The 22,060-nt window shown below is 42.5% G+C and overlaps 1 protein-coding gene across 8 annotated transcripts in view; it reads left to right on the forward strand.

The window, feature by feature from the left end:
* LOC117823564 (DNA-binding protein SATB1) overlaps positions 1-22,060 on the forward strand; it is an 84,897-nt gene that overhangs the window by 13,127 nt on the left and 49,710 nt on the right. For 2 of the 8 annotated variants that reach the window (XM_034698790.1, XM_034698797.1), the window contains exons 1-3: positions 16,546-17,512; positions 18,779-19,017; positions 21,825-22,001. In XM_034698790.1, the coding sequence (XP_034554681.1) occupies positions 18,804-19,017; positions 21,825-22,001 (391 nt within the window). In that variant the 5' untranslated portion in view covers positions 16,546-17,512; positions 18,779-18,803. Of the gene's footprint in view, positions 1-1,330; positions 1,848-4,887; positions 5,215-16,388; positions 17,513-18,778; positions 19,018-21,824; positions 22,002-22,060 lie in introns of those variants that run through there. The other 6 variants (XM_034698793.1, XM_034698796.1, XM_034698792.1 and 3 more) reach the window with 6 other exon arrangements.

Here is a 22,060-nt window from a genome sequence, read left to right on the forward strand (position 1 = left end):
GGCGCCATTGGCCTAGCAGTCTGAGCACGCGCCCCACATACAAAGGCTTTAACCCTTGTTGCAGAGGTCGCAGGTTCTTTGCATCTCCTCCCCCACTCTATAAGATAAGATAAGATACTCCTGTATTCGTCCCACAACGGGGAAATTCACGGAGTTACTGCAGCAAACAAAAAGGTGTACAGAACAAGAATTTGAACAAGAATATATATAGAAAAAAAAAGTTCATCAAAGACGACAGCTTGGCCATAATTCTCCTGTCAGCCACCACCTCCACGGGGTCCAGGACTGAGCTGGCCTTCTTCACCAGTGTGTTCAGTCTTGCTCTCCTGTATCCTGTCCGCCCACAGCAGGTGAAATCCTTCCAATGTGGCGTTGGTGTCCGGTGTTAGCTCTGTTAGCATGATGCTACTCTGCCAGTATTCCCTCTGGTGCTGGGTTAGCTCGTCCACCTTATTGAAGGTAGATCTTACATTCTCCATAACGGTGGGTGGAAGGACAGGTCGATGTCGTCATTTCTTAGCTTGCACCTCAGTACCAGCACGTCATCCTTGCCTCCTTCTCCTCAGCTGGTAGGGAACATCAGGCCTAGCATCGTTTTAGCATCGACATGCTACGGGCTGCGAACAGCTGATCTCGTATGTAAATAATGTTACCATGGATACACGCAGGATCTCCGGACACACACAGGAACAAAAATAGCAAAAACACCACTGCAAACGTAGCCAGTTTGGTGTCTATGGCCAACAAATGAGTCATTAAAAGTCATGACAGGCTCCAAATACAAAGAGAACTAAACAGATATGAAGAAAAGAGTCGAAAAAAGAACAACAAAGAGAGAGCTGCTGCAACAAGCAGCCACTCAAACGGCGCTAAGCAACGGAAAAAGTCACTCCCCACATTTCCTGTCTCTCTCTTCAGCCATCCTGTCCATTAAAGGTAAAAATGCCCAAAAATATAACTTTAAAAAGAAGTAATCCTGTCGTAGTGTTAGCAGCAGCTCTAGACCTGAAAGTTGTGAAAGAGTGTGGTTAGTTTCTCCACTGTACAGACCCCTGACACATTAAACTGAAATGTTATGACCTTCAGTCGACCTCGTAGGGCTCAGTGAAATAAGACAAATGAATCAGCAGGTTTCACAAGATCAAAAGTCTGAGCTAATCTTTATTGATCCCCCTGATCACAGGATGGTTTTGTAATCCTGATGTAAACATGTATCCAGTGTTTGATATGATTTGTTGTGATGTAATTAACAAGAACTTACAGGAAAACAAATCCCAGTATACGGCTCTCACAGTTTGATTGACAGGTGTATGTGTTGAATGTGTTTCAGAAACACCTACCTGTGGAATGAATCCAGGAACACTCCTCTCTGAGTCCTCTAACATCTGGGCAGCTGACGCTCTCCGCTCTCCGCACGCAGTGATGCACTGAGTGACACCGAGCTGCCACAGCTGATGGGAGAGTTCACACCACTCAGTAATTACTCCAGTGGGCTGTTTTCTTTCGCCCAGCTGACTGACATCTCATTAACATCTGGAGGCGTGTGCGCTTTGGAGGCGCCGCTGCGGGTCAGCTTTTATTGTTCTGATTGGCTCTCATCTCCTCTGTCCTCCTTGGCAGCGTGCAAATGAGGATTAATAGTGTTTCATTTGAGAGGTGAGCGTCGAAAGTACTTCTTGTTTCAAAACTCAAAGAGAAAGGAGAAGAGGAAAAAGGCACCAAATCCACTCTGCAGTTTCAGTTTCTGCCAAGTGATCAGAGGAACAAAAGTCTGGAAATCCAGTACTTACCCCGGATAAAGCAGACAAGTGTTCGTCTCCTCTGGAATCCTTGTTAATCTTTAAAAGGTGAGCAATTATAAAAGAGCTACAGAGGAAAGTTGCAAAGGCTAACCACAGAACCAGAGCAGCACAAAGTGGCTAAGCATTCCAGATTTAGACGAGACGTCTGTCTTTTAGCTCGTGGGCATCTTTCTGAGACAAATTACTTTCACTAGTCAATAGCCTGTAATTAAAATATACCCACTTGATGGAGAGGCAGCAGTGTCTCTTTATTTAGTTATGGGTTGGAAAGATTAATTCTGGGGTGTATAACCCTTGTAATTTTCCAAGTGCTTTTTATTGTTTTCAGAAGGAAAAAAGTGCAGACGATTCTCAGCTCAAGGTCTGCTTTGATTTGTTTACACTTCACACACATTCTGGTTCTCTTTTTTTTGTGCCCTCTTTATGCTTCAGCAACATGGATGCACATTATCAATTTGCATTAACGTTTTGGAACTCATCCACAGCACTCACACGACGCCGCTGCACCGATAATCTCCTCTGCGTTTGACTGCAGAGGTCAGGGAGCGCCGCTTTTGAATGTAGAGAATCAGAAATTTTGGCACAAGGAAGTGTCTTCCAGAGAGAGGTCAGCGTTTGTTGCCCTCCTCTTCTTTTCTCTCTCACTCTGCACTCCACTTGAAATGAGACTCAGCGGTCCCCCTTGTGGCCAATGCAAGAGCTACAACACATGTGGGGCTTTCGGAAGGCAGCAACATGAATTGTTGGGTAAAACACAGGCTGCATTGAAATCACCAGCTGTTGTCTGTAATGATGAAAACATCCCTAACTTAGCATGAATTTATAATTATGCAGAAAGCAAATCTGAATCTCTTTACTGGAACTTTTCAATTCCCATTCAACCTCCCAGGAGAGAGAGCGGGCGTGAATCATATGCAGAGATTGTGTGTGTGTGTGTGTGAGTGTGATTTTTTCACAGTCTTTCTTTTTTAAATGCAGATCTCAGTTGCTTCATAATGAAACTTTTGTGGAGACCCGAAACCACAACAAATGAACTTTTCGGAGAAGTATTTGTACACAGCGGCTTACAATAAGAGCTCCAGTCCTCCTGTATATGCTCTCTGACAAATCACACTCACTGCGGACAATCAGGTTAATTTCAGGATTTTTCAGACCTTTCTTCCTGCTCTCTCTCTCTCTCTCTCTCTTTCTCGCCTTCATTTGTTTCTCTTGCGTTGGCTGCTTTTAGCTCCTTTTTTTTCTCCTCCACACTGATTCTATTTTCAAAGGGACGTGTAAATTAAGTGTAAATGTAAATGGATCAGTGTGTTATTTATGCTAAACCCCTGCAAGAGAAACACATTCATATTGTAAGTAAACAGCTGCATTACCTGTGGGCTCCTGCACACCTGCTAGTGCAGAGCAGTTAGCCTGTGTGCAGATGCAAACTGTCAATCATTTTGCACCCAAGCACACACACACAGAAAAGGAAAGGCATACACACACACAACAAAAATGAGTGTAAATGTGTGCAAGGGTGCACGGAAATCTAAAAACAGACACATGACACAAATATATATGTGCATTCAAACCACAATAAGTAATGCACACACACACACACACACACACACACACACACACACACACACACACACACAAAGACACACAAAGACACACACTTACATTACAGGGTTACATATATTCTTACCACATGTGCATAAACCACAAACACACACACATATACTCAAAGACAGGATGAACACACTCAGGTAGAATTCTTCTTGAGGATTTTTTCAGATTTTAAAATAAATTATAAAAATACAATTAATATAAAATCATACAGAGGTGTAAAAACAGGATCCTGTCTGTAACATACTTTCTTTTTAAAGGATTTTTAATCTAATTTCTCTTGAAACTTGATATTTCTTCACCGTCTAATTTCAGACTCTGGCAGAGAAGAAAAAGAGACATATATTCTTTACTTTCCCCTCCGCATGTCAGCAGAGTTACAGCTGAAAATCAATTCAATTAGCACAAATACATTTCGACAGTGTGAGGGCGCAAATAAAAGCTTTTTTTTTCCTCCGTTATCTGTCGCTGTCCTGTGTGCCTCGGCTGATTTTAGCTCCGGGCTGTGTTCTCAAAGATGTCCAAGAAAAGAGAAAAAATCAAATTATTCTGCTCTCCACGTAAATTTTAACAAATTTGCATTCCTAAAGCGTCGATTTTTATTTTTAATTTTTTGGATAGGCCCGGCGGTGGATTCTGAAATGTGATGGAGAGGCTGAATATGTGTGTGTGTGAGTGTGTGTGTGTGTGTGTGTGTGAGAAAGAGAGATGGCCGGAGTTCAACTTAGTTTCAACATGAGGAAACGCAACAGCTTGCTCTAGAATAAAAGTGAGTTTGGTTCAATAATAACGCATTAAAAATGTCCACTGGAGGAACGGTCATGATACAAAAAAATCCACACTTAAAGGTTTAGATGGAGGAAATTATAAAGAAGAAAAGTTCCTGAGAACAGACTGTTGTTTACTCACTTTCTAATTCTTAAAACCTTTATTTGGGTTGTTTTTGCGCACTCCAACTAATCAAAGCGTTTTTAATGAACACCTCCGCGCGTGTGTAAGCGCACCTGATGTATGGCAGAGTATAGCAGGGCTTTATGGTTTCATATTCAGCTCAGGTGTACAGCAGGGAGAGGAGCTGGCAGGTTGCCCTCCTGTTAGAACAACACGCTTTGACTCTATACGGCGCAAAAAGCAACACGCAGCGCCCAATCGACTATTTAGCAGACTTTTTACCCTCTTCTTCTTCTTCTCTTGACACACAAACATGTGGCGTGTAAATATGAAAATGAATGAGTGTGAGAGCTCTCCTGGCACTGACTCCCCCCCCTCCTTCTCTCTCTCTCTCTCTCTCTCTCTCTCTCTTTCTCTCTCTCTCTCCGTGTCCCCGGAGAGCAGCGCGTCGGAGAGGAGCGGCTGTAAAAACCAAAGTGGGGCAATGAGACAAGCTGCGCCACAGCTGGCAAATCATCGATTTGAGCATCAGAAACGGGGAGGGGCGGTTCGTTTACCTGCCACCCTCTCAAAGCAGCCCTTCCTCACATGCCGCTACTCTCCTCTCTCCTCTACTTCACCCCCGCTGCCCGCAGCGCACGGTTGCTCACATTTTTCTCTTGCGCTCCATCCACCGCGTGTGCGCTTCTGCAACTTCAACCTCCGCCTGTGCGGTTTCTACAAGACGACTTCCCCCTCACCCCCCTCCTCCTCCTCCTACTTCTCAAGCACAGGACTTTTGACTTTTTTTAAAAGCACTTTTTCCTCCCACAGAGCAGTCGCCTATTTTTGGATCTCTCGTGGTGGAGCAGTGACAAGAGGTTGCTCAACTTTTGATGGAAAACAAGAGGTCGGGCGACTGCTGACTTTAAAGGTACGCTCCCATCGTGTCAATCTCTCTCTGCTGTCATTCTATCTTCTTCTTTTTTTTTACTTTCTCTGCATATGTTTAAATCACTTTTATTTTACTGCATGACTCATAAAAGGAAAGTGCTCTTAGATGATATAGAAGAATGAAGTAGTCTGTTCTACACGAATTAAACGCACAGTTTGCAGAACTATCTCCTAAATCACTTAAAACCCACACACCAAGAGTGGCTGCTCAATTTAATATTTCATAAAGTTTAAAAAAAAAAAGCAGGATGAATGCCATGGCTTAATGGTAAATATAAATGCACGCATTCAGAACTTTTTTTTTTTAGAGTCTAATTTTTAATGTGCAGAAAGAGGCCTGTGTCATTTCTGCACGAATAAGCAAAGCACTCGTGATATTGGCGGGGTTAAGTACATCCATCTCCTCTAATTCATTTAACAACTTATTCAGTGCGCGCAGCAGAGGGGCAAGAAGTGATGCTGCCACCGCTGCTCATCAATTCAGGAACTATTGTGGAGGATAAAGTTCTCCATTTTTACCCACCCAAATTAAACACCTTAAAGGTATATTTCTGCATCTCATAGTTTAATTTAAATCAGGCCTGTGCTTTAATTTCCCTCCTTGTAATAAAGTGTGTTGTTCTCAAAGCGCTGACATGTCTATTAGAAATGCTGCAGCCCAACTGCCCATCTACTTTTACTACTTTTTATTAGGCCATTAGAGCCACTTCATTTATTCTCTCCCCATACTTAATATTTAATTACGTGTCAACTTGCTTCTGCACTTTTATGGCTGTAGCATGATGTGCAACTCTTAAAAAAAACCACTGTGAGCACAGCAAGATGTTTTTTTTTTTTAAATCAGGTGAGACAGAAACAAACAGGTGAAGAATTTATTGCTTTCTTTCTGCCTGACTTGGTGTGAGGCATTCAGATGGATGAGATGATACAGAAAGGTTGTAGTAATGCTGTTCGGTCTGCATTGTGGCTTTTGTCACAGTGCTGATAAAGTAATCTCAGGTACAACTAGAAGTGTGTGTGTGTGTGTGACTGTGAGGGGGATAGAGAGCAGTTATGAGGAGATGTATTGCCATCTTAAAACTGTGTGGGCACTGATGTTCTGTGGTTTACAGGTTTTTAATGGTTTCACTCTCTGCTCTTTTCAAAAGAGATGACATTTCACACGCAGGCACGGCCACACTCTGATATTTGAGATTATTTAAATATAGAAATAAGCACAGACACACTCACACAAGAACAGAGCAGACACTGAAATGTATCTAATTTAAAGACATTATTTGTGAAAATGAATCACAGGGCATTGAAAGGCAGAAAAATGGCAATAAAATCAGGTGTTGTTTGAATTAAAAGCAGAAACTGGATCAGATAATTAAATAGCTACAAGATTATCCGGATGTAATCTGCAGCCGTCAGCGTCACCGCTTGTTGTTTATCACCTTGCTGTTGTTGTTAGGTTGTTCGCTTTTCTCTCACATGCAATTACGAGGTCAAGCCTGGCACCTTTGCATGGAAAAAAAAAAAAGAAAGAGGTTATGGTACAGCAGCCGGTGAGTTTCTCTCCTTTTATCTTCTGCAGATCAGTGGCAGCTCAAGATGCTGTGGCTAATCTGGTCAGTGCCTCTGACAGCAGTGACACACAGCTCTTTTCCTGTCTCAGGCTGCCATGTGTCACTTCTTGTAAAAGTTCCTCAAACAAGATGAAAGCTTGAGAACGTTACAGCAGAACTTCTCGGTTTTACTCCTCACCTCTTTGCCTCTGTTACAACCTCTTTTTTAATTAGTGTGCGGCTGTGAAAGAGGCACAGAAAACACACACTTTCAGAGCGCGCGTGTTGATCTCATTGGCAAAAATTTCTCCCCTTAAACTTGTTTGGCAGGAATGATAAGAATCAGAGTGTGAGGACGGCGGCGGCGGCGGCGGAGGAGTATGACTGCCAGGTCACACACATCCAGCAGTAAAGCCTAAACATCTGTCACAGCTTATTAGTGTGTAATGAATTCCTTTCAATGTGTTGTGTGGTGTTCACAGCTCTTACAATAACCCTACTGTGATTTACATTAGGAGACAATCTGGGAAAACACCTCAGTATTTCCACCTTTCTACCTTTCTTCAGGTTTAACCTTGTTACACACTTTTTCCCCCCACTTTGAGTTCACTTTTGTTTTCATTACAACTAATCGAAACTAGTCCACGCTGCATTTACTGTACAGTAGGCGTGTATGGCAGGAAATCGGCTTGTAAGGTTCACAAAAAATTAAGATAAATCGTATAGCCTTTCCTTTAAAAATTTCCGCCGCATGTTTGCATTGCAACTCTTTCGATCGTCACTTCAGGTTGTGAACACAAAAATGTGTGAAACCAGTTAGACCCCTGCAGTGTTAACCAGATTATTTAAGCACAGCACAGCAGCCGCAGGTCGGCGCGTGACGCTCTCACTCAGTCTCAGGTTGTCAGACAGGAGTGAGAGCTAAGACAAAGTTTGTCCCGTGACCCAGAGAGACCAATTAGTCTGCACACCAGAGAGCACAGGTTGGAGTTTTTTTGTTGTTGTTATTTCCTTTTTTTTTGCTGCAGTGCTTTGAAAGGACATGAGAACGCTTCATTACTGCAACATATAACACGTACTTTACTCCACATGATCAGATTTGCACAGGTTGAGAGTGTTTGTAGTTGCTGCACTTTACTGCTTTTAAATAATATAAAGAATGCTCCTTCAGTTTGTGTTCAGTTGGATTTGTTTTCCAGATGATCAGTTTTATTCAACTAAGTAAAATGAACATGTCAGGTGAAAGATTTGTCGCTACAGTGAGAACAGAAACCTGCATATCTTTGCAAAAGCTTCACTGTCATGACTTTCTGTTGGAACTGAGCTTTGAACTTTAAAAATCAAATTAAAAATGCACATTATATGAACTCTAACTTCTTGTAAAATCACCAAACAATGCAAAATGCAACTTTCCCTACCAAAATAAACCAGAGGGAACAAATCTAGAACCTGTGCTAAATTAAAAAGCCTGTATTTTACATTGTAGTGCATTTTTAAATAGTTCTGCTCTTGAGCTTTTGCAGGTATTTCAGAGTCAAGATCTGTGCTTCACTTTGCTGAGACTGATATCTCGGCTAAAACCATTAATCGTCTTCCCTTTACCACCTCGATAATTATCGCTGTAGCAAAATAACAGCTCAGCAAACAGTGAAATTATACCTGTGGTAGGGAGCAGAGTAAATACCTGTTTAGCTGCCAGCAAATGTATTTATTAGACTGTCGCCAGTAAATAAGAGGCCTGTCTCGTTTTTTAATGTGTGGCTCTTTGGGGATTCCACACACACCACCACACACACTCCCCATCCCTTGCTCTGTATGAAATAGCTCTGTTATGATTGCTAATAGAGGAGAAAGATAACAATGATTCCCAGCGTTTTTTCTTAATAACATGTTGCAACTAGTTTGGAAAAAAGAAAAGCTCGGTGTGTTAACAGGGACGGCTGCATTCCTGGGCTCAAAAATGTAAGAACCCCCCCTCACAGACAGTTTCAGACATACCACCCTGGGTGAATGCTTAGTGTGTGATTCGGGAGTTACAGCTCATTTTGTCATTATCTGGAAAGTTCTTTAAAAAAAAAAAGAGAGAGAAAGAGAGGAGGGGGGTTATGCTGTCCCAGCATGTTGGACTGCATTTATTCTGGCATATGCTTTGCATACTGTTGATCCAGATTCCTTGGCTTAGCGATAAAAGCGTCACATTGTTTTTGGGTCCTGACAATCAGCCCCGTTTGCCGGATGGGTTGGCGTGTCCTCGCCGGGAGAAAAATAAAAAACCTAAAGTCCGTCATGTCGGTTTTGTCACGCTTTTACAAAATGACATCCCTCCTATGTTCGATTCTCTGTTGTTGCTCTTGTTATTTAGCGCGCTTCATGCTACCATGGCAAATATCATTTAAGGGAGCATATACATCTAAGTTTTCACAATCCAAATCACATTATTACAGGTCTCAACATATGTTTAAATTTTTTTAAATTTCTTCACAGGAATAAACCTCATTGTGTTTTATTCCGATGCTTGTCTTTATCCAATCTGTGTAGGTTTTTCTGAATCCTTTGTTCCAAGAGAAAAAAAGGAGCGATTTAGAGGAAAGCGCATCCGCTAAGATCAGGTTGTTAATACCCACCCACATACTCCAATGAAACAATTTCAACAGATACTGATTCTCCCTCTCTCTCTCTCTCTCTCACACACACACACACACACACACACACACCCTTGCCTTATCAACTGTTTTGTTCGTCAGTGGCTGGATGATGCATCCTTTGACAAGGGATTAAATATGCAAAGAAAAATATGTAGATAAAGAAACGGCATCCTTAAGTCTGCACCTCTTCTTCAATACTTCTGCCTAAGCCTCCATATTAAGAGCCGTTCTCCCCACATGCTCACATCCCATCTCTCCTTTCATCTCAGCGGAGCGCCCACTTTCTCGCACACTGAGGCGAGTAACACCCTCCCATCACCTGCCTTCATTTCTTTAACACTCCCGAGAACTCCCCACAAGGCCCCGGCTGCTGCGCCCTTCACTGCTTCTCCACAAAATCAGGGAAAACCCAGCAGGATGTGTCGACCTTTCTCACCCATCCAGTCTGTCCCTACTCATTTCCGTCTTCAGTATCTCCTCTGTCTCTCTCACACACAAACACCCCCGTCTCTCTGTCTCTATTAACTGTGTATTTGTTGAGGGTGAATTAAGGAGTAGTTATTTGGTCATGTGATGACAGGAGTCCAGTTTGGGGTGCATGCTGGTTGTTGTTTGACTGATTGGTTTTATGATTTGATAAAGACGATGAGAAAAGAAGGAGGGGGTGATGCTGCTTTGAATCTTTAATACAGATCCTAATGAGACGGACTGATGCTGGCCTGAGATGACCTGGCTTGGTTGTAATTTCAGCCGATGTGAACTTGTTGACTCTGGAGCCGACTGTAGTGTCAGGGTCTCAGACTTGAGGCCTCAAAGGCCTTGTCAACACGGAAGCACGCTCACCGCCGTCGTGTGAGCAGTGCATCTGCATGGGAGTTGTTATAGTACAGTGAAACACCACAAATCGTGAGGGGTGGGTGTCGAGAGTGGAAGGTTACAATGCAAGCAGAGGGTGTTTGTCTTTCATCGTCTACTGAAGAGGGGGGGAGAAAAAAAATTCTGATGTTTGCCTTCCTCTCCTCTCACGGCGGCGGAAGCAGAGCGATCAAAACAGAGACTGGCGTTCGGGCCTTCCTGTCAGCAGACCTGAGTCTGAGACCACTCGCCCCGCTTCTATTTCTGTCGACTTCATGAGATTATAAAACAATTAAGCACTTAGAGGAGTCGACTCTCAGTTCATTACATCCCCCCGTCTTATTCTTTCTTTCTCTCTTTTTCCTCCCTCCTCCCACACCGTTGCAACGGACGTATGAAAATGTAGAAAACACCTTATTCCGCGAGTAATTGGAAGCCACGCTGGCTGTATGAGAGGCTAATGGAAAACACAAAACTAATTTGATTTGGTGGATATGTTCATTATGGAATATTTAGTGTATCTGTGCTTACCTCGTAACAAGTGATTAAGCTATTTTCCATGGTCCTTAGATGACTTATGAGGGTACACTGATAAAAAAACAGCTGAGATGAAGCGGGGCTGTGATTTTTGTGCAGCAGCTGTGCAGGAGGATCAACGCTTTGAGAGGAAAAACATCTCTAACAAAGAAAAGATAGCACTTTTTTAGAAAAGTGACACCTTAGCTGACGAGACATTGACACACTCTGCTTGAAGGAATCACAAGTGAGACAGATTTCTTCTTCACATTTCTCTTTCTATTAAATGTTATATTTTATTAACATGTGTTGGTTTAGTCTTGTGATTGTAAAGCTGTTTCAACCCACATAGTCGACCGCTTAAACACCTTCTTTGTTCCTAAGTCGAACGCCTCTCTTTTCTGTGAATTCACTCAAAACAAAAAATTAAAACAGTAATTGTTAATACATCAATGACTATATATATGTGCGTGCTTTCACTGCTTCTGTCCTTTTTACTAGTCATTTAACTGCTTGTTTGTTTTGCACGGCACCTACTGTACACTACCTTCATTTTCCATTTTTTTCCACTCTACATGACATCTTGTCTCTTCTGGTTTCCTCCGTGCACCCACACATGTTGTGACGCGTTCCCCGACAGATTATTAAATCCTTTGCAGCCTCTAATAATACCATTATGTTTATGTGTGTGCATTTATTGAGGCAGACACTTGCAGAAAGAGCTCAAAGTCAACGCAGTGACAGCTCTTATCCCCGTGCTGTTTGTGATTTTTCCCTCCAGACTGGATGCGCAGACTAATTTGTATTAGTAATCCAAATAATCGTATTAATGCTTATTAGAAGCATCACAAGTGGCGAGCATGAAGACATCACAACACCTACGTAAAGTGAGTGATGGTGCCGGATTCGCCTGACACAGTAAATAAAGCGGCTTCCTGATGTTGAGCCGACAATTATACATTTTCTTTTAAATGTTTGCCGTCATTGTGCGTTGATTATTAGTGCCATTTTAGAGAAAAGACACAATATTTAATCCTCCTGAGACGTAAACATGCGGTGTAGAAGTCAGCAGGCCAGATGCAATGGTTTTGATCAGTGTGTTATGGGGGAAACATACAGTACCTGTGGTGATGCACACAAAAAGGTGACATGAATCTGCGGTGTAATGCTATGACTCCTGACATTTTAAATATGAGGTGTCCTTTGTTGTGATTTAACATCCAGTCCGTCATGTTTCTCATGTCATTTTTCATGTTTTCTTTACAAATGCAGCCAACAGGCACAAAATCTTCCCTGAACAATTCCACTTGTGTGCGTGCACAGCTCACCGCGTACTGTATCTCCCCGACACAAAGCCGCACAGGCTTGTAAAAACCCACCTTGAACAGGGCTAAATCTGCATTCAGCACATGATTATAACAGCACATGGCTAGTATTTTTAAACAGGCTTTCTGTGTTTCAAAACCCATTTTTCCTCCTCTATTCTGTGCGATACAAAACGGTATATGTTAATTGATAATCAGCAGTGTTGATTCAGTGGTGCATTCAGTGCAAATCTGTGCCCTTCTGGATGTCAGAGGGTTTTCACAGCCACATCGGTGCCAACCTCGCTGGCAGTGCCGGCACCTGTTGGCGGTGCCAAGGCCTGGCAGGGGTTATCGATGCTCTCTGATGGTGCCCGACAATCACAGTGGAAATGACTGCGGCTGCTTGCGTCATGCCAGATAGAAAAGAACATTTGCCGACAATGGCTTGCTTTCACCGTCGCTCCTGTTTTTTTTTTTGGGAATGCTGCTAAGCTAAGCCAAGGAAAAGAGAGAAAAAACAGAGAGAATCAGGAACATTGTGTTAAACATGTTTACGTGGAAAACATGTCAACATGGAGGATGTTGTGCAGCGATGCTGTGCAGGTAGAGGTGATGCACGGTGATCTAGTGAGGGGAAGGATTGAGTGTGGGGGGGGGGGCTGCAGATTTTCTGTTCGATGCATGTTACTGCATGGTAACGTCGAACGTGAACAATTAACACATTTTGGAAAAATCATACACTCCTTATCATACTGAACAACTATTTGATGGACAAATTTGGACCTAGCATTCATTATTTATTGTTTTTAAAAAGCCTCATATCATCATATTTCATGTACCATAATGTGTACGGCTCAAAATTCATTTAAATACAATTTAATTCTGTGTTTTATTTCTGTGTCCTCAGTGACTTTGTGGCACAATATTTCAAACTGGAGTGAATCTGAAAATATTCCCAGTTTGGGGTCCTTTCTCCAGACACATAGCAGCGTCATTAAACCACACCGCTCACCACAGCTGTGTTTAGTACACAGTGTTGGCAGCTCAGTGAGACTCAGAGAAAGGTAAAGATAAGAATTGTTCACTGGATTTGTCATACAGCTTTCTGCTCATCATTTCAAACACCGATCGTCTTATACAAGACATTTCAACAACTCTTACATTTCCTGTTAAAACCACAGACATGAGACCCTTTTAAAAAAAACAGCCGCCCCCTCAATACTTGCATCTCGTATTTACAAGGTGTCAATACGGCAAGAACCTGTTCCATCTCAGGTCCGAGAGGTGAGTTTCAGGGTGCATTTTTCCGTTAAAAGCCTCTCCGCCGGCCTCCTGCGGTGTACGCAGCCTTCGGACACGAAGGTTTTTTAGAGATGAGAGAACTTCTGACCTCACATTTGTGGGTGGAACAATGAATTGGTTTCACAAGCAGAGACTGAATGAGAGGTTAAGCTGCACTGTTTCTGTACACATCATCGCTTCTTTCGTCTGTGATCCTCTCTAGCTTCTTCTAAAAGGACTCCAGTATTTTTCCCCTAAACCTAAGGTGTAAACACCTTCCGTAAACCTGTGTGATTTTCTCCACAGTTGTTCCGTGACCGTCTTCGTCACCTGACTGTGGTTCCTGTTGTTAAGCTGAGAGGCTCACGTCTGCGGTGTTGCATTGTTTATGAAACAACAGCTTTGTGTGAGGCCATTTTACCGTTAGTGTATTGTATTTACGGTCGCACACAGAGGGAGTTTATGAGCCCTGCAAAGATTTATTAGAAAGCATGTAGTGTTATGTAGCATTTCACACGCACCTGACCTCCGTGCTGGGCCTCAACCTGTGGCCTCTCATCGTTGTCGTCGAGGTGGGTGTACTCACTTCCTGTTTGTGTGTTTCCTGTTTTTGTATTTGTATAACCTGGACCGATTCTATTGTTCCATTTCTGTTTGATGTGAATATTGATCTGGTGAATATCAAGGCAACTTGTTGCTGCTTTAAAAAAAAAAAGAAAGGTTAATGTTCAGTCTGTGGCAGAATGATGATAAATACATGAACGCTTCTTTCCCTCTCTTATCTTCAAATTACTGCAGTTTGAATATGTTCAGTAAAACCTACAAAAGAGGTCAAGAGTATATCTAAAGTTACATCAAGGGTGCAAACACATGGTTCTTTGCTACTTTAATTAGGGGAAGTTTACTTGACAGGCCTAAGTTATTGCAACACACATAACCAAATCAAAAAGGTCAAACAGCAACCTTATGTTTAGTTTTTTAAGGCAATTTGTTTATCTCCTTCTTTAAAGTTAGATTATCATAAAAACAGCATGGTTATATGATATTTCTATGATATCACTATATTTCAATTATGTGTGAAAACCCCTGTGGTCTTGACAGTGAACTTTACCTCACATTCTCACCTCATTGCCCACAATAGAACCTAAAGATGGAGACCCAAATACATGCACAGCTCACACCAGCAGATAGCACAGTCACCTGTATGTGTGCGTGTGTGTGTGTGTGTTTCCACAGGATATTAGTTCAACCCTTGCTCATAAAGTCAAAGTGAAGCAGTTATTATTAGGCCACCTTAAGGTTAGGTACAAACACCATATCAGACCTTTATTGACAATATCAACAGAGATTAGCTTGTCTGATATTTTCACAGTTTGCTCTGGAGCGACTAAGCTCTCCTCCAGCAGAGGGAAGGTTCATGAAATAATTACTAAATAATAACAATAGCTCACACATCAACTTGAGAAAACCTCCCAGCTTGCCTTTGTTTGCAGAGATTGTGTGTCGCTCTCCAGCCTCCAAACATTCCTCAGTTTCTTTTCTTGCCTCCTCTCAGCTCTTCCTCCGCTGTGACAGTTCAGGGTTTTGTTGACAGTATCAACAGAGATTAGCTTGTCTAATATTTTGGTTTAATCCAGTTTGACATTATACAGTGTGATCTGCTGCGGAGGTAAAAATTTTGAGATAATAGAAGATAAAACAAAGCTATGTTGAAAGAGGGAATGTTTCCTACTTCCTGCTACTTTGCGTTGAACAAAGTCTGCATAATGTAATAAAAAATCTGATCAAAACTCACTTTTTTATTCAAATATATAGTATTTATACTACTTTTTATGCCTTTTTACTTAACTGAATATAATTACTGAATATATGATTCTTCTTTCTTTGAAAGGGGAATACATACAAGCACATAATATTGATTTTATTTGCAATGTGTTGGACAAATACAGCACTGAAAAATCTTACCAGTCATCTATTGTTTGCTACTCGCAAACCACTCACTGAAAAACAGGGATGTAACTCACCACCTTCCTCCACATGCAGAACAATAGAGACAATAGATGGCCCTTACTTTTCATATCTCAAATATTTATGTGCAGCTATATCAAAATAAAGTACATGATTGACAAGGGTTGAAGATGTTGAAACAATACTTGTTTAATGTATAATTATAATTTTTTTCATATTTTGTGTCTATAAAGACTGCATCAAATCATGCACTTTATCATTTAACTACTTAGCTACTACTCTTGATTAATGATGTCAATTAAAACATTAATATTAAAAAAAATGCTGGAAGATATGATACTTGAGGTGATGAGAAGATGCTTATGTTTCACTTTTTATGCAAAATTAACCAAAAATTTAAGCATGCAATACTTGAATTGTGTTTTTAGTACAAGGGGGCATATTTAAAAATTATTTGTAAGTTTAATTTGCAATAAAAACTAGAGGTCATGGAGTTCAACTGATATTTTTTTTTTTTTTTACTTAATTGCTTACAGTGAACTGTTTTGAGGGTAAAACTATGTATTGGGGGGGAAAAAAATATTTAAAAAATTAAAAAAAATTAAAAAAAATCTCACCATACCTGAAGGTGTTTTAGTATGTGCGTGTGTGTCGTGAACATCTGTGTGTACCCGGTAATAAATGCAGGACCGCCTCACTCTAATCAAGCTGATTAAAAATTCCTGCGCGCACAGCCGGAAATCGCACCACCGTCCTTCCCTTGTTGTGTGTGCATTCACTATGTGTGTGCATGCATGTGTGTTTATGTGTGTGTGTGTGTGCTTTCTCTCCCTTGCACACTTTCTCCACTTTATCCCTCTCCTGTCAGGACTTTTCCCCGGCCCTGACACGGCGGAGGAATCATCTTATTTCCCAAAGAGGGATTATATCTCTCCTCCTCACCCCTCACTCACACACATATCCAACCCCCCCTATCAATGTACTATTTTTTCTATTTTTTTTTTATTCATTCCCCCCTCTTTCACCACGCCATCTGAAATGAAGAGGAGAATGGGAAGGCAGCAGGCAGCAGGCAGTGGCAGCAGCAGCAGCAGAAGCAGAAGCAGCGAGGAGAGAGAGAGAGAGAGAGCAGAGGGGGGGGGGGAGTGATGAGTCAATACAACTAATAATTTAATGGGGACAGAGAGGGAGAGACGGAGGGGGAGAGACAGAGAGGGAGATAGAAAGAAAGAAAGAGGAGCTCCGTCCGGACGCCTATCCCCAACCCCAACCAACAGGACACCTCCTACTATTACTATCGCAGGCAGCTCTCTTATGCATCCACAGCAGCAAGCCTTATTCTATCCGCGACGTGGGAAAGTAAACGGCACTTTTTGACCCCCTTCCTCCTGCTTGTTTTATTCCGACTGTGCGCATCGCCTCCACCGCGACAGCAAGCCTCACACACTCGGGTGTTATTATTATCTTGCAGCCTCTCTCTCTGTCTCTGTCTCCACCGGTAGTCCGACGTTGAGCTATTTTTCCTGTGCGTCTCCCCTCTCTCTCTCTCCGTGAACACACACACAACGAAGGAAGGAAGGGGGCTTTTTTTATTTGGGGTGTTATCATTCCAACTGTGTCCGAGGTGCTGCGCTTCCACGCCGGGGGAACAGCTCCCTGCAGCCGCCTCTCCTCTCTCTTCTGTGTGTGGATGTTGTGGAGCGAACTCAAGCTGAAGTCGCGTTCACTTGTACGCGTCGGACGCGGCTAAATGTCGCAGGTTCCACCGCTTACTGCTTCTTTTTTCCTCCAGTTGGACGGAATTAGCTAACACACACACACACACACACACACACATGCAAACACACACACTCACACACACACCGATTACCAATGTTCGCCTATCACGGTCCATCTCGACCTCGTCGTCTCTCCCACAGACCCGGGTTGTTGTTTATTCGCACCGCCTGCAGGAGGAAGCGTCTTTTTAAAGACTGATTTTTGGGGCTATTTCTTTTTTTTTAATTTGCTGTCATGCATACGTAGAAGAAGAAGGGGTGAGAGATAAGAAGAGAGAAGCAGGAGTTGTTTGGGGTTTCTTTTTTTTTTCTTAAACTTGAAGAAGACGCGTATTCCAGCCGGTGTTATATGCTCCCCACTGCTCAAGTGCTGCGTTCAAGGTTTGTTTTCTCTCTCTGTCAACTTGTCCTCCCCCTTGTTAAGACCTTTAATATGTACATTTGAACTATTGCTGCTCCTGTATCTTCTGTTTTTTGAAGGGTCATTCAAAAATCCTGACCTGGATCCGGGTCTGGATTCCCTTAACCACCCCCTCCCATCCCTCGCTTCTTTCCTTCCCCTATTTGTGAGGAATTAGTTGCCTCATTGCATGTTATGAATAGGGGAGTTCATGATCTTTTGCGTGGGGGTGGATGATTTTGCCCCTTTTCACTCTTTGACAAATGGCATTCCTGTTCATGTTCATCCGCACAACCTGCATGCAGAGTCACCCGTGATAACTTTTTCCCTTTGCAGATTTTAAATACATTATATCCACCATGGATTAAAGTTTACTAAGATGATGCATACATGATAAGTCAATCACTAAAGCACCTGTGGTTAAACTGGTACAGACTCCATCTTTCCTTCCTTTTTCTCAGTTTCCTTTCTTTAACTTTTTCTAGCAGTCTTCATGAGTCAGCAACTTGTCATTTGAAGTTTTACAACGTTGCTTTTTTCCATCACTGTTAAGTTGTGAACTCATTGCTTGACATTAGTTTCCTGTGCATATGCAGAACTAGAAAGAGAACTTCACACCTGTAAATTAATGTAACTGATTGTGTCTGTTGCTCACAGACAATTGACATTGTCGCCTCTCACCTACCTCCCCCCTCCTGAGCTGCGTCATGAATGTGAAGCCGAACCAAGTGACTCAGAAACCGAATTACGTTAGTTTCCCCTCTCTGCGTGCGCCGCAGCAGCAGCAGCAGAAACCTTGTTCCTTGAACTGCACTGTATTCATTCAAGTGGAATCTCCCAGCAAATTAATGTGTTTGCACTAAAACCGGAGCTTGTTTGCCCCCTCTCGCATGGGAATCTCTAGCGGGACACCCATACATAATACATGTGTTGAAAAATGGGAACATTACAGCAGCACGGAAACGTCACCATGTTCTGCGTCGACATAACTGAAGCGAATTGACAGTTGCTGCTGTAATGGGTTTGTTCTCAGAGGTTTCAATTACTTAAAGCACTTTTTTTTTTTTTGCACTTTAAAAATGTCCCTTCACGTCTTCACATGTCAGTGATATCAACACAAAAATATTTGGTGTCTCTGCTCCCCTCGTATCACCTTTCATTCCTCCTTCTCAATTTTTGCGCTTCTTTTACACCATGCACACATATCCTCCTCTGACAGCCGGTTCTTTGCATGTGTGTCTCCCCAGGTGATAGTGAGCAGAGGTGCTGAGAATGATGGAACATCTCAGCGAGGCGTGTTTGGGCAAGGAGAACTCTGAGCTGGTCAACAGCATGGCAGAGGCTAAGGCCCCGCCGGCCAAGCTGCCCCGGCTGGAGCAGAACGGCAGCCCCCTGGGCCGGGCCAGGCTGGGCAGCACCGGGGCCAAACTAGCCGGGGTTCCTTACAAGCCCACGGGCCACCTGCTGAAGACCTGCCACAAGAGAGGTAAGAGAGACAGTGTGTGTGGAGGTGTCAGGATTTATTGGTTGATCAAAAAAGAACAAGTTTTGTTTTTGTCATTTACAAACAAAAAGCCAAACATTTTCTGCTTTTTGCATTTTATAAATGAGGGTTTATGATTTCCTCTGTGATGAGAAACTTCTATTATTCAGGTTTTTCACAAAAAAATTGAGGATTAATTGATTTGCTTGTTCAAAGAGTATGGATCACAGACTAATGCATCATTTTCGAGCCAAAAAATCCAACATTTGCTTTTTTAAATATAAGAATTAGCTGTTTTTCTTTGTCTCATGTGACAGAGAACTGAGTGTATCTGGATTTGAACTTTCAGTAGGACTAAATAAGCCGTTGCCTAAGGCTATAAGATATTATTATGTAGATCTTTCACAATTTTCTGGCTTATTTTCAGCTATTTATCAATGAATCTAGAAAATTGAAATTACAATAATTAGTTGCAGCACCCTATTCTGTCACCTAGCAGACTAAATGTAATAAATACATCAAATGTTGCCTAAAAAACCAACAAAGACATGTTCTGTCATCTGCAGTCCCAGTCTGCAGGAAACAGGAAACAAATATAGCAAAACTAACTTTGCTGACATATTCTGCACCAGTCACAAAAAGAAAGAATAAAAAAATAAACCATGTAAATAGAGAAGAGCTATTTGAATGCAGTTGAAAAAGCCCCCCACCCACACACTTAAACACCACCACCTTCCACCCACCATCACAACCCCCTGCCTGCTCTCCAAAACTCTTAAACCTTTTTACAATGCATCTTTAGTCATCTCTGCACACATACACAATGCACACACTCCCACTTATTTGCAGAGACAATAGCTAATAGAAGAGCACAGTGAGAGTTATTCTGCACGGGGCTGTGTCACCGCTCCTCGCTCCAGCCGCAGCCCTCCTGCTCCGACGTTTGTTTATTAAGAGAAACTTTCTGTCCTTTAAGAGCCATTCCTGTTCAAAGGGAGCCTTTACTTTCAGATTATGACATAGCTTTTTAATATAACTGGTGTCATTGGGTGAAAAACACGGCAGGCAAAGCTATCCAAAATATGTATCTTTTTATGAGTATGTGTTTTTTTTAGTGGTTTTGAAATGAAAACTGCAGGTTTGGAGTTGTATTTGTGCGTGCCAGCTAAGATTCGTCTGTTTGTTTGTTTGGCTGGTTCGGTCTTCTTTGGGCATCAGGGACTCAGGAACTCTTGGAATGTGGCTGTGTGAGTGTCCTCAGAAGGGCCGTTTCTCTTATTTGCTCCTTTAATCTACGTGTCGTGCTCCAGCTGAGAAAGCCTAATTTTTCACCTTCATCATCTCTGCTTCTCTTGGCCTCCTACGATGTTTGCTCCTCCAAGCCTCCTCCTCCCCTTCCTCGTCTCCCCTTGGTTTCTTTCCCTTTAGTTTCTTCCTGGGTAAAAGGGTGAAGCAGCCGAATGGAGGCGGGCGGTCCGCCGCGGAGGCTTCGCAGAGAGGGCCCACAGTGGGCATTGTGTCCGAGCCCGAAACAATATTTACCGCAGCCCTCTCTGGGCGCCCTGGAAACAAAGCCAGTATTGATCCCCCAAATGAACCTACACAGCAGTCTTTATTGTTAGATCTTTATCTATTAAAATCAGGGCAGGAGAAAAGCAGCTCTTTCAGCACATTCCCTGGCATCTGTCGGCTTATTGATTGTTTTGCCAGAGCTTTGTGCATCTTCTGGAATGCCTGGGATTGAAAAAAATATAAGAATGGGAATTGTGTTAATCGGCAAAGACAATAAATGTAGAGAAATTTGTTCAGGTGACAGAAGAGTGGAGACATACTGAGGAGGGAAGGCAACAGGGCGCCATATAGATACTGTAAATTATACTGTTCATACCTCCTTCAACAAGCTTTACAATATTCAGATTTTTTCAGATACTTTACCCAGACTGACTAAAGAACGAGGCGTCCCCACGCTGTAAAACTTTCTTAAACTTTGAGCGTGTTATTTGAGAAAGACAGCCTTATTGGGTGATATTTGCACAGTGGGTCTCTTGAACATTCAGTGGTCTTTGGACAAGGATTGCTCATTCCACCTAAAAAAAAGCTGGGCTGCTGTTGACAAAGACTTTGAAACGCCAGGGTGCAGAGGTGAAATCTGAAGCGTTGCATCATGGGAAGAAGAAATCTGGTGGATAGGCAGTGTGAAGGCCTGTGTGATGACACAAACCTTGAAAGTGAGGATTGAACGATTGTTTTTTTCACGCAGAGCTGTAGATGATGATTCTTTACTATATATTTCATCACCTGAAAGACCTGGGAATGCATTAAAGGCTTAGAAAGTAATTAAAAATGTTCTTAAACTGGGATTTCAAATGGGAACACCAGTAGAAATATCATGGACAGTACATGACAAATAAAAGAACATGTAAAGTAAAAACAAGGGAGCAAGAAAAAGCATCTTGTTTCTGAAAATGTGCAGCTCGTTCTGCAAATAAAGAGTGTTTGAATCCCCACAGTGGTGTGACAGTTTGGCGTTGAGTCAAAGGAGTGAAGGTTCAGATAGAAATGGCCCCATTAAAGATGAAAAATGCTGTTGTGTGGTCAAGACTCAACACTTAATTTCTCTCCAGGACTACCACTCAGTAGCAATCTAATCACTCACTCATAATCCCTTGACACTCAATCTCAGTGTAACCTAATCATCAGCGCTAAATATTAATCCTCCCCTCTGCAAATACAGAATACTTGAAGGTCAAAGTTTTCATGTGAGGAAATGTGAACCCTTCCATTCTCACTCGTGCCTCCTGTGTCCTCAGGCAACATGCTGCCTGTGTTCTGCGTGGTGGAGCACTACGAGAATCCCATGGATTTTGACAGCAAGGAGGAGCACGCAGAGTTCGTCCTGGTGCGCAAGGACATGCTCTTCAACCAGCTCATCGAGATGGCCCTGCTGTCGCTGGGCTACTCCCACAGCTCGGCTGCTCAGGCCAAAGGTAAACCGCTGATGTCACCCATTGACTCCCATCATCGTCTCTTCCTTCTCTGCCCTCTT

Source organism: Notolabrus celidotus, chromosome 12 (genome assembly GCF_009762535.1).
Source record: "Notolabrus celidotus isolate fNotCel1 chromosome 12, fNotCel1.pri, whole genome shotgun sequence".
Taxonomy (NCBI): Eukaryota; Metazoa; Chordata; class Actinopteri; order Labriformes; family Labridae; genus Notolabrus; species Notolabrus celidotus.